Below are 13,128 nucleotides of genomic sequence, written 5' to 3'. Positions count from 1 at the left end.
TCAAAGCTCGTCGGCCATTAGCTGACCTTTTTTTTACGCCTACGTGTGACCCAATGTCCAAAAATGTCAAACAAATTCATTAAGCGTTGTGAGCTTGTAGATCGGCTAGGTGAACTTTCTATTTCTTAACCCATTCTGGACGGGAACCCCTTTTGGTGTTTTTGAAAAATAGCTATTGAAAAATAGCAGATCTACGAGCTTGTAGGTCTGCTATTTTTTTTTATGTGGCACAAATCTTTGAATATAATATTCTTTCAGAAGAACATTTTTAACTAAAATATTGGCTTCAGGGGGGTCCCTGGAACTACATATTTTGATGGGGGTCCGCGTCTCAATAGAGATAAATCTGGGGGTCCTCGACATGAAAAAGGTTGAGCACCACTGACATAGAAACATGTTTTTTCAGAAAGATGTTAGGATTTAGAAGTGCTAATACAATACAGTATAAAAATAGCCCCTATAAGGGCTGCATACTTAATTTAGACTAGTCATTGGTTAGACATGGGTTAAGGTTAGGTTTAGGTGTGCTGCCCCGTGTGGGAGGTTAGGTTTAGGTGTGCTGCCCCGTGTGGGAGGTTAGGTTTTAGGGTGAGGGTTTGAGATAGGTTGTAGTTGTATAGGACTAATGACTGGTCTAACCAATGACTAGTCTAACCAAAAACTGTCTAAACTAAGTACTGTACCCCTCTATAACACGTTATCACTTTATAAATGTTTTTCTTTTTCTTTTTTTTTGTAATGCCAAATCTTCTGTATTGGGAAATATGTGCTCACAAAATCCTAAAGTACATTACAAAATAATTCATAACCTTTTTGTATAGCTGTAGGCTATGTATTGCACTAATAATGTGTTTGTCATAAAACTGGCACATCTGGACCAAGTAAACCGCAATCAGTGTGCCTCGGCACATCGTTTGAGAACCACTGACTACCCAGTAGATGAAGCTCATCACTTCAAATCAAGGAAATATTGTAAAATATACTCTGTGTTGAGTATATACGGTGGTGGAAATAGTGAGTAGCTGAGTGCTGTGGTCCAGTTAAAACGTGCATTGTAGTCTGATTCTTGTTTAATTAGCTTATTAGTTATGATGAGTTTGATGACTATAACTTAAAACCCATTCTGGGCGGGAACCCCTTTTGGTGTTATGGCATTATGTTTTGTTTTAGCTATTGAAAAATAGCAGATCTACAAGCTCGTAGCGCGCCACTCGAAAAATCGAAGAACGACTGACATAGAAACATAGCTTTTTCAGAAAACGGTCAGGATAATGGATAAGTGAGTTCTTGTGATAAAGACATGTTCTCTTGAGCCACACATGCATAATTGTAATTCATTTTCTGTTTATCAAACCCTCATTTCACACTCAATATTCCCACCTGTCAGTCAATGGTCATTATCACACACTGTTTGCTAACTATGCCGGCTAAAGTTAGCAATCAGTGGATCTTGGCTTATTTACAGTTTTATATACATATTTCATTTCATTTCATAATAATTTGGACAGACAATTGGTTGGTCAACATACATTTATTTCTTTCACAGTCAAACAGTTTAAGTTACCATTACTATGTTGTCAAACACCCACTACTCACACCATCCTCATTTCCTGGTCACAAAAGAGGCAATACTGCATCCACTGCTCCTTTTATAGGTGGAGGGTTGAATTGGATTGTACCATGCTGCAGGGGTGTCAGGTTCTGGCAATACATATTCTTTAATATGTTTGCAACGGTACAGGTTATTTAAAACCTGGTGTGTTAATCATTTTGGATTGACAATTATACTGTACATGTTTGGAAATGTTTCTGTGTTACATGTTCACTAGTAAATGTAAGTGAATGGTTTGGGGAAAGCTGTCTCTAGACAGGTGGTACGGGCCACTAGGGAGAGGCCTGAGTTATACTGCAGGTAGTCAGTCCATGGTGAGACATGGAGGGAGAGTGGGCCTAATGCAGGAAGCTCTGCCCTAAGACAGTGTTAGGACTGTTAATGTCCAGACTGGGTGCTTGACTTTAAGCATAGATCATGTAAGTTTGTTATTTTCATTTTTGGAGTTATATTTTTAATTTTGTACAAGAAGTATTTTTTCTGAGGCATTTTTTGGAACATTATTTTTGTAATTGATTTACAAAATAAATCTTTGGCAATAATGGAGAATTCGTGGTATGTCATTTTTCTGTGCACCTAGCCCTCATCCAACGGACTTATTTACAGTTCTACCTTGAGTCCTTTTTACATACACTGACTAGACGGTTGTTTTCAGGTCCAGGGCCCTCTATAGGCCGTGGGGGGGTACTGCGCCCGGTGCCTTTTTAATTCACTAACAAATGTTGCATCCTTTGGTATTCTTCTCCTGATAAACTACACGGTTTGCACACATCTCACCATGCACAGCGGCGACAGGTAGCCTGTCCACACATGGACCGCTACTTTGCATTCATATTCATGTCATATTGACAGTACAATACCCATTTTTGCATTTTTTAATCCACTAATAAATTCATTATAAATCATTAATGTGTCAAATCGAAAAAAGGGCTCCGTTAAGACCTCCATATAATTATGGGAGTGATTGGTGCAGCCAATGATGAGATAAAGCGCTGTCAGTGACATTCATTAATTAATTCATTCATTCATTCAGACATTCAGACATTCGCTGAATTATAGTATGATGATATGATGATGTTTGGGAACCAAATGGACACTTAAGGTCCCTGCACACAGTGCGCATTTTTCGGATTTTTAGCTGCGTTTCTCCATCAGGGTTTTCCGAAAAACGCGTTCCAGTGTGCAACCACCTTTATGGTTCTGTAACTCCTGTGGCCCTTAATGCATAGTACCAAACTGGGTGTCAGTGAAATTAAAACGTTTGAGAATCACCGTCACTGCTATAGAAGGCCTTGCCTCTCCTGCTTGTTATGAAGAGTGAGAACACAGATGAGAACACTGTCTCATGTAAAAGACATCTGGTTCAAATAGCATTTGCTAAGTGTGTCAGTTAACTTATCGCAGCGTAAAGTATGTTACTTGTATGTTAAAAAAAACAATTACATTCGTTTGAACTTTAAACAAACTTTATTAAAATAAACAGAAAGCCCATAGACTTGGTTGCCCGATATATGTTTGTTTAAAGTGCTTTAAACAAACATTAGAAAGTCCATAGACTTGGCTGCCACATGATGTCAGTTCTTTTTTTCTTTTTTTTTTTTACGTCATTAAAAGTCTATTAGACTTGGCTGCCATATGACGTATTCTCCAAAAGCCAGGCGTTGGGGTGCTACAGCGCCCCACAAAAACATTTCTACGTTGTCTGCTTAATGTTTCAAAATAGAAAGGAGAGGTACTTTTTATTGTTACCAACGTTTCGACAAACAAGTTGCCTTCTTCATGGTATGATGTTTCTGACACTCCTATAGTTTGTATGTTAAAATCCTCACACATCTGTTACACCAACATCAAAGGAAATAGTCAATTCGGTTTCGTACACTCATCTAATTGAAAGAGTGTGATGATAATTATGAATAAATAGTCTCTTGTAGATGAAAACAAGAGAGAATGTGTCGACGATATAGATTCCACTTTAACATCCTCCTTAGGATAGATGAGAAGATTACATAAATTATTTGAGACGAGAGAATGTTGGCCAGAATCTACAACTTCTCTCGCTGACGACGGCTGACGCAGAGGCAACTAGAAATGCACTCTGACGAGCTGCCAACTTGCGCTTCACACACAAGTTGGCCATGAATGGCCAATGTAAATCACCTACAAGCTCTATGAGCTTGTATATCTGCTATTTTTCAATAGCTAAAGTATAACATAACGCTTAGTTAAAACACCAAAAGGGGTTCCCGCCCAGAATGGGTTTTAAGTGTCCTATAAGTTTGAAACTCAAATTGGTTACGTTATCCACGTATGTGAATTTTTGCCAATTTTTGCCAATTTTTGCCAATTTTTGGCCAATCAGGGATTAACTGATGACGTAACTATGTATGTGTATGTAAAAAAAAAAAACGGTGGTTCCTGATTGGCCGAGGCACAACACCGACATATGCCCCTCGGCCAATCAGGGATTGGCTGATGACGTAACTATGTATGTTTATGTAAAAAAACGGTGGTTCCTCACTGGCCGAGGGTGTCACCAAAAAATGCACAATCCCTGATCGGCCGAGGGTGGCACCGACATATGCAGCCGAAAACTGTTCCTTTTAGACTGACACATGTGTAGCTATTCTTTAATCAAATGTATGCAGTCAGAATATGCCTAGACACCATGCGTTGCTTTAATTCATTTTAATTCAGTTTGTCTTTTATTTGAATAGCAGGCTAATCGGTAGCTAATCAAATTACATTTTGTATGAATTATATTTTTTGTTAGTTAGAAGTTTTTTAAGGTGATAGCTAAATAAGTGTCATAATCCGATTAATCGTTTAAATAATCGGCCAGATGAATCGATTATGAAAATAATCGTTAGTTGCAGCCCTAGAATGAATACAATTTTGTTAACTTCCTTTCCCAGATGAGAACAATGTCCGACGAGACAGAACAGAGAATGTGCGACCAGGACTTCGGGTCGGACGAGGAGGGGGAGGAGGCGGACGTGGAGTCTTACCTGGAGGACAACAGCAGTGAGCTGGTGGACAGACTGAAAGAGCTGGAGGTGAGTCTTATACCTGGAGGACAACAGCAGTGAGCTGGTGGACAGACTGAAAGAGCTGGAGGTGAGTCTTATACCTGGAGGACAACAGCAGTGAGCTGGTGGACAGACTGAAAGAGCTGGAGGTGAGTCTTACCTGGAGGACAACAGCAATGAGCTGGTGGACAGACTGAAAGAGCTGGAGGTGAGTCTTACCTGGAGGACAACAGCAGTGAGCTGGTGGACAGACTGAAAGAGCTGGAGGTGAGAGGAGGTGTTCTGGAGTCGGAACTGGAATGAAAGTATTCAAGTGTTTGTTTATTTATTGAGGGGCACCAGTCACTCCTATGGCCAGCTTTTGTGTTTGTGTGTATACCCCATAGTATAGGGATGCACCGAAAGGGAAATTCTTGGCCGGAACCGAATACTGAATATAGGAAACAGTTGGTCGAAAACCGAATACCGAATATCCGAATATGATTAATATTATATATCTTTTTTTCCTACTATTGCTGTTATGGCCGTACCTAAAAGCTACCTGATTTATGGCAAAATAAATGGTTATGGCAAAACTTTTCTTAAATAATAATCACTATTATGGGTCCATAAAACATTTATTCAGCTCTTTTGAATGCATTAATTGCATACTGTTCGGTGACACATTTTCTGCCTATTATTAGGGCCGAAACCGAAAAGGCCGAAAATGCATTTTCTGCCAAATATTTTCTGCAGACGAATATTCGGTGCATCTCACTACCCCATAGCGATGATTTCATTGGCCGAGCACGCAATTGAGGATAATAACAAATCACACCCGTGTGAAGTGAGGGGCGCTCTTATCGTCGTATACACCGTCATGGCCTATTTGCTCAGACGCTGTACGTAAAATTATTTTCTGTCCTCAAAAAGTGAGGACAGAAAAGTGAGGACGCCAATTGTGATTGGCCGGAATGTGATGATGTATGATTTTTATTTGTTTCCATCTTTTTTATTTCTTCCCAAGGCTGAGAACTCTGCTCTGATGTTGGCAAATGAGAGTCAAAGAGAGGCCTATGAGAGATGCCTGGATGAGGTGAGAATCACCTCGCGTGCAGCAAAAACTCCACACCCACGCTTCATTAGATGTTGCATTTATAAATTCATCATTTCTAAATAAATCTAGTTCTAAAATGTGCACATTGTCGCTCTCGTCTAAGACAAAAGAAAAGAGTCTAAAACGTAATTTTTGTCATCTTCTCTTTGTCCTCTTGTCATTATTAGGTCGCCAACCATGTTGTCCAAGCTCTGCTAAACCAAAAGGTAACATGACTGTAACCGGCTCTATATACTGTACTTCACTATACAATGAATTTGTCTACATACTGTACAAGCTCACAACGCATCGCCATACGGCACATTCAGAGCTTGTATATATGTCTTTTGTCATTTCACCCATTTTGGACTGAGGTCGGCTTCTAAATCCTAACATTTTGTCAGTGGTGCTCAACCTTTTTCATGTCAAGGACCCCCAGAATTATCTCTATTGGGCCACGGAACCCCCATCTCAAAATATGTAGTTCCAGGGACCCCCCCAGAAGCAAATATTTTAGTCCAAAATGTTCGCTCTGAAATATTCAAAGATTCGAGGCAACATTTTCACGATTTTTCAAAAATAGCAAAACCTACAAGCTCGTGGCGCGACACTCGGTGGCGCGCTACGAGCTTGTAGATCTGCTATTTTTCAATAGCTAAAGTATAACATAATGCTTTAAAACGCCGGAAGGGGTTCCCACCCAAAAATGGGTTAAAAAAAAAAGGTTTCTGCCTGTAATAATAACATGTACACGGCATATAACTTCAATATTGACCAGCACCGAGGAGGTCCATTCATTGTCTCGTGTGTGTGTGACCATCTCCAGGACCTCAGAGAGGAGTGCATCAAGCTGAAGATGTTGGTGTTTGACCTGGAGAGACAGAACCGGGCGCTGTGCGAGCTCTTCCAGCAGAAGCTGCCCAACCACCCCACTGCCAACTACCAGGTGAACGTCTTTGTGGATTCACCCGTTCTGACCTGAGATCAGATTTAAAAAAATGTCTTCTACATCCTGACAGTTTTCCATTCTGACCTGAGATCAGATTTAAAAAAATGTCTTCTACGTCAGTTGCTCTTCGATTTTTCAAAAATAGCAGATCTACAAGCTCATAGCATGCCACCAAGTGGCGCGCTACGAGCTTGTAGATATGCTATTTTTCAATAGCTAAAGCACGACATGATGCTAACACCAAAATGGGTTAAGTCCGACGTAATTTTGTAGTGCTACGTTACGTCCGGTTCCAAGTGGCACCAGCCCCCGTCCGCATCTCATTACGTTATTTTTCAGAAAGGAAGCCATTGAGGGTTAAAATGGGTCTTAATGCTTCCAACTCGAGCAGAATTATTAATGTTTTGTACAAGTGTCCATGACAACAAAAATATATGATGTGGAGACAATAAAGACTATTATTATCATTATCATTATTCGGTTAAATATTTCGGGGGCATATTTAGAATGTGTGCAGGCTTGAATCTAGTTTGCATTAATGAGGATTTAGTTGACACAATAAAATAAAATGGCGATAGTATTCCATGTGGGGCAGACGGCCTTGTCGCAGCCAGATTTGGGAGAGCAGCGCAGCTTTGTTGTTGCGAGGAAAGCGGTAAAATGAGACTTTCATGGTTGTTTTCGTCTCAGATTTAGTCCGACGGAGCGTCACAGTATATCTCAGGAGGGGGGCGCTCACATCATAGCTAAAATTCTGAATAGCCATGCAAAAAGCAGCATGTTTCAATTAAATTCAATTACATTTTTATTAAAGTGTCAAATCACATACACATTGTCTCAAGTACACTTTACATGTAGAGCAGAGCACCAGACAGAGACCCCCCCACCCTGAGCAAGACATTTTGCGACAGTGGTAACAAAAAAACTCCCCCATTTAACCCATTCTGACCTGAGATCAGATTCTAAAAATGTCTTCTACGTCAGTCGTTCTTCGATTTTTCAAAAATAGCAGACCTACAAGCCATGGCGCGCTATGAGCTTGTAGTTCTGCTATTTTTCAATAGCTAAAGCACGACATGATGCTAACACCAAAATGGGTTAACTGGAGAAGACCCAGACTCTAGGGTGGGCGGCCATCTGCCTCGACCATGTCGGGGGGGGGAAAGAGAGAGAGAAAGAGAGAGAGACAGAGAGGGAGATACAAGTACAGTAGCAGTAGCCATATTATTATTACATTTCTTTTAACCCATTTAGGCTCACCTCAAAATTTATAAAATGTCTTCTAAATCCTGACAGTTTTCTGTCAGGATTTGCGACACGTTTTCACGATAAAAATAAATAAATAGCAGACCTACAAGCTTGTAGATCTGCTATTTTTCAATAGCTAAATTATAACATAATGTTTAAATTTAAAAACACCAAAAGGGGTTCCCGCCCAAAATGGGTTAAATACGTTTTTATATCATTTTTGGATGTACAGGCACAGGTACAGGCATACAAAGAAAATGCACACAAAACATCATTCAAATTCTTTGCCAACTGCAATCAGTGGCTTGCCCCTTGCCCCAAACCCCAGCACCAACCACCCTTGACAAAAAAAAAATATATATATATATATATAGTAATGGTTCTAACAATTAAATTCAATTTTGTTATTTACGTTTTGTTTTTTTCTGGTGCCATTTCCTTAAACATTGCGTACTTGTACTCGACAATTCCACCATGGCTCTATATATTATTGTTCCCAAATCACACAGGGGTCTGTGTGTGTGCGTGCGTGCGTGCGTGTGTGTGTGACTGTGTGTGACTGTGTGTGTGTGTGTGTGTGTGTGTGTTCACAATAGTGTGTAGTGTATACAATATAGTCACAATTGCCTTATGAATCTCCTGTTACAGGTCCAGTCGGGACCCCTCCCAGAGTACAACGCACAGCTGCACAGTGACTCTGCCAAGCAGGTGGAACATGCACAGACCGAAGCACAAGCCAAGGTGATGATTACAAAGCAAATATTCTAACAAAACACAGGTTGAAGTGTGTGTTTGTGTGTGTGTTTGTGTGTGTGTGTGTGTGTGTGTGTGCGAGTGGCGCGCTACGAGCTTGTAGGTCTGCTGTTTTTTGAAAAATCGTGAAAATATTTATTTTCATAAAAAACTCATATTTAGATTTAAAATGTCGAGGTCAGGCCTAAATGGGTTAAGCTTTTTTGATGAATTATTGTGTTGGGCTCCAGTTCGTTGAGCGGTGGACGATGCTGACACAGATCTCTCTCTGTCGTCCCCCCCCCCCCCCAAAAAGGGAAACGGCTACCGCACACAACAGCACGCCTCCTCCCCTGGCGGGGGGCCCCGGGGGCCCCCCGCCTCCTCCATGGAGGCCCTGTCCCCCTTCTTCAAGAAGAAAGCACACATCCTGGAGGTCCTGCGCAAGATGGAGGAGACGGACCCGCTGAAGTTCCACCCGTCCACCACCAGCCTCTCCTTCTGCGACTACAGCCAGGTGCTCATGTCCACCGAGGCCGTCCTGGCCGCCACCACCACCACCGCCACCGACCCCGCCCCCCTGCCGCCGCCGCCGCTGCCGTGCAAAGCCGCCCACCACCACGTCGTCAAGCCCAGCTGCCACTGCTCCTGCTCCTCCCGCTCCGAAGCGGACAACGCGCCGCACGTGAACGGCGACGACCCCGCCGGGGCCGTGAATAAGTGTGAAGCAGGGTTGAACCCGTGTTGTTGTTTGCACTCCAAGAAAAGCCCAGACGGCGGCGGTACCGGTACCGGTACCGGCGCCAAGCCCTGCAGCCACGTCTGCGCTCCTCCCCCGACAAGAGCCCAGAATCTCGCGGCGGCGGCCGACGTGACACACGAGTGTCACACACACAAGAGCACAACGACGACAACAACGACGGCAGAGTCCTCCTCCTCCTCCGTCCTCCTGCCGTCGAAACAGAGCGTCAAGAATGACAACAGACACCAGCAGACGACGGGAGGAGGAGCCGCCCCGCTCGCGTCGGTCCCGGAGACCGCCGGTCAGAGCGTGGTGGAGGCCGCGGCGGGGAAGGACTGTGAGCGGGACATGGAGGAGGAGGCGGGAGGAGGCCCACAGGGGACCGCCTCGTCGTATGAGCTGACCGGTTTCTACCCCGTCGTGAAAGAAAGCACCCCGGACGTCCACTGTGAGGCGGAGGAGGCGGGAGACGCCGTTCCTAACGGCGTCCTAACGGCGCCGGGAGACCCCTCTGTCCCGGAGAGAGACGGGAGTGCGAGGCCGCCGAATGCCTCCTCCGTCAGCCCCATCAGCGCCTCCTCCTGCCTCGGCGGCGACGTCGTCAAGACCGCGATGTCGGTCAACTCGCCGTCCAAGCTGCTCAAGTTCCTCAAGATCCCCGCCGTGGGGGAGAAGACGTCGCAGACCTCCTCCTCCACCAGCCCGGTCCGCCTGAGTCCCCAGCTCACCCAGCGCAGCTCCAGGATCCCCTGTCGCACCAACAACTACGAGGTGTACCACTCCCCCGTCCCCACGCGCAGAGCCACCACCACGGAGAGATGCAGGGTGCCCCCGCCCCCGCCCTCCAGGTCCGAGTCCTATCCGGCCACGCACTCCGCCCCCACCTCCCCGCCCCAGCAGCCGGAGGACACCCGCTGCTCCCCTCCGGCTAAAGACGTCATAAGCTATAGCAGCCTCTCGGTGCCGAAGGCCGGTGTCGGCCCCAAGCAGCAGGGCTCGTCTTCCTCCCCCTCCTCGGCCACTGCCACCTCCTCCTCCTCCTCGTCCTCTTCGCCTTCGAGGGTGGCTCAAAGGGTCCCTCACTATGAGAACGTCTCCGATGTAGCGACCGGCGCCAGAGGGGAGGACTCGTCGACCCAGGGCCCGGAGAAAAGAACCACGCTCCCCTCTCACGCCAAGGCGGGTGCAGGCGGCGAGCGGAAGCTAGTGAAGTCACTGCCGGAGAGCGTCCTCAACCCCCAACCTCCGCGGCGCAAACAGTCCTCCTCCTCTGCCTCGGAATCTTCATCGTCGTCGTCGTCGGAGGAGGACGAAGACTCGGAGAGCCCCGTCTGGGTGAATCATCACAGCCTACCCGACTCGTCCGGCGCGGACAACGCTCCGGGCAGAGCTCGTTGCGCGCGCGGCAAACGGGAGACGGAAGCGAGGGGCGCCGGCTGCACGCGGGCGTCCGACGTCGATCCGCCTCCTCCTCCACCTCCTCCTCACCCCCCCGCAGCAAGGAGGAACGATCCCTCGTCCATCCCCAAGCGGCCCGGGAGGTCCCCGGCCGACTCGAGCCACCATGCGTTCAAAGACAGGCTGGCCGCCCTGGGCAAACTCAGGAGCTCCGAGGACCTGCAGGTCAATCTGAGACCGGTCGACGCCGCCAACGCGAGCGCGCCGCCGCCGTGCAACGAGAACCACGCGAGCCACGCCGACGACAGACGTGTGACGGCGGCGGACCGGCCTGCCGAGACGCACCACAAAGAGGAGCAGAGACATTCAAAATATTCGGACTCTTTGGATGGTAAACCTAAAGGTAGCTCCGTCAGTTTGAAATACCACGGCTCGTCTCAAGTCCACGAGCCGGGAAACAAACCGCTGGCCCCCGTTCCGTCCGTGGTCAAGCCGGAGCTCTTCGTGACTAAGACGGAGAGCCCCAAGAGCAAGATCGGCCTCCCCTCCCCGAACACGGACACCCCCCAGGTGCTGCGCAACAACATGAAGTGCCCCGGCTCCCTGAATCTGGCCTACACCGCTAAACATGGCCTCGGCCCTCACAGTGGCAGCAGCAGCCCCAACAAAGTCCCGCCCAAGTCACCTTCCAAACCATGCCCGGGTCCCTCGGTCCACAGGGGCGGAAAGCCTGTGGACGGCGGCCCGCGCTACTCCTCCAAATCGGAGGAGAGGTCCAAGATCGGCGGGAAGGGTAAGAAGAACCCGATGTTCGGAGACAGCCTCCCGCCTCCGCCCCCTCGGCCTCCGACGTCGGACGCCGCGCAGGACGCCAAGGCGCCCCCCCACCCGACCCCGAGCCTGACGTCGGCCATCGAGCAGAAGGTGATGAAGGGCATCGAGGAGAACGTGCTGAAGCTCCAGGAGCAGGACCGAGGCGTGCCGGTGGCCGAGGTCAAGCAGAAGACGTCCAACGGCATCGCCAGCTGGTTCGGCCTCAAGAAGAGCAAGCTGCCGGCGCTCAGCCGCAAGGCGGACAACAACGCCGGCAAGGCCAAGGACGAGAAGCGCGAGTGGAAGATCAACATTCCGTCCGTGGGGAAGGACTCCGTCAAGGTGGCCTCGCGCTGCAAGGAAGGCGTGGAGGGCCTGAACATCTCCACGCTGATGGAGAAGGCGGAGGGGCTGAGGAGGGCCCTGGAGGAGGAGAGGGCGTACGTGGAGCGCTCGGGACGGGGTCACTCCTGCGAGGTGGTGATGGACCAGGCCCAGGGACAGCTGGCGGTCATGTACAGGGGAGGGCGCTCGGACAACTTCATGCAGCAGCTGCTCAACAGGTGAGGTGTTGAGGGGGGGGGGGGGGGGGGGGGGGGGGGGGGGGGGGCGCTCAGTGTAAAGGCACGTACAACAACGGACATTCATACCATACCGGTGGTCTGGGTGTGTTTAGCTTATTGACCGCAACTCATGAATGAATTTAGAATATATTATGTTCATTGAGCACAGTGAGCATGATATGTGAAACATAGATTGGCGTCAGGGCTCTGTCCCTATTCATTCCCTGTAACATTTTAGCTATAACTTATAAGCCAAATGGAATTACAGGGAATTAATTAAGACCCCCCCCCCCATGCAGGGTGATCTAGAAACAGAGCCTGTATACAGGTGGATGCTGGGAGGCGGTGGGATTTGCAAAAACTTCATGAGCAGCAGGTTAGTCGCAAGCGAGGCAGGGAGGCAGCAGCAGCGTCGCACGCCCGCCCGCACAGCGGGAGAGAAGCCAGGAATGAGCAGGTAGGCAGAGGAGTTTAAATAGCCGCTCTGATCAGGTAAAGAGTGCATGAGACTATTCAGACTAGCCACCTGATCAGGTAGGCGTGCTCACCAGTTGTCTGCCTGAACTAGCTGCGCAGGCTTCACAGACCCCTGGCTCCCCACACACAGACCCCCCTGGCTCCACAAACACAGACCCCCTGGCTCCCCACACACAGACCCCTCTGGCTCCCCAAACACAGACCCCCTGGCTCCCCACACACAGACCCCCCTGGCTCCCCAAACACAGACCCCCTGGCTCCCCACACACTGGCTCCCCGTTCCAGCCAGGATCGACTACAAGGTCCTGCTAAACGTTAGGTCCTGCTAATCGATGTCGATGGATGTCGATTCTCGATCGATGCCGGTCGAGGTTAGGGTTAGGGTTAGGTTTAGGGGTTTGGGTATATAGGTTGTCGGGCTAATGAGTAATGACTGTCGGACCGTTGTTGTGTCGGAACTAAAGCCTGTAATATATATATTTTTATTAATGTA

General features: G+C 47.7%; 1 protein-coding gene across 6 annotated transcripts in view; it reads left to right on the top strand.

Annotated features, from left to right (window-relative positions):
- The window catches only part of nckap5l (NCK-associated protein 5-like), a 54,232-nt gene that overhangs the window by 30,175 nt on the left and 10,929 nt on the right, over window positions 1-13,128 (top strand). For 5 of the 6 annotated variants that reach the window (XR_013963998.1, XM_080762745.1, XM_080762747.1 and 2 more), the window contains 6 exons: window positions 4,525-4,665; window positions 5,645-5,713; window positions 5,902-5,940; window positions 6,540-6,659; window positions 8,559-8,651; window positions 8,959-12,158. Coding sequence is in view for 5 of the 6 variants with exons in the window: in XM_080762745.1 (XP_080618871.1) it covers window positions 4,525-4,665; window positions 5,645-5,713; window positions 5,902-5,940; window positions 6,540-6,659; window positions 8,559-8,651; window positions 8,959-12,158 (3,662 nt within the window). In the remaining variant the exon portion in view is untranslated. Of the gene's footprint in view, window positions 1-4,524; window positions 4,666-4,855; window positions 4,906-5,644; window positions 5,714-5,901; window positions 5,941-6,539; window positions 6,660-8,558; window positions 8,652-8,958; window positions 12,159-13,128 lie in introns of those variants that run through there. The other variant, XM_080762749.1, reaches the window with a different exon arrangement.

Source organism: Protomyctophum bolini, assembly GCF_963924005.1.
Source record: "Protomyctophum bolini genome assembly, chromosome: 5".
Taxonomy (NCBI): Eukaryota; Metazoa; Chordata; class Actinopteri; order Myctophiformes; family Myctophidae; genus Protomyctophum; species Protomyctophum bolini.
Note: the sequence above shows the minus strand (reverse complement) of the source record. Positions and strands in the feature narration are given on the sequence as shown.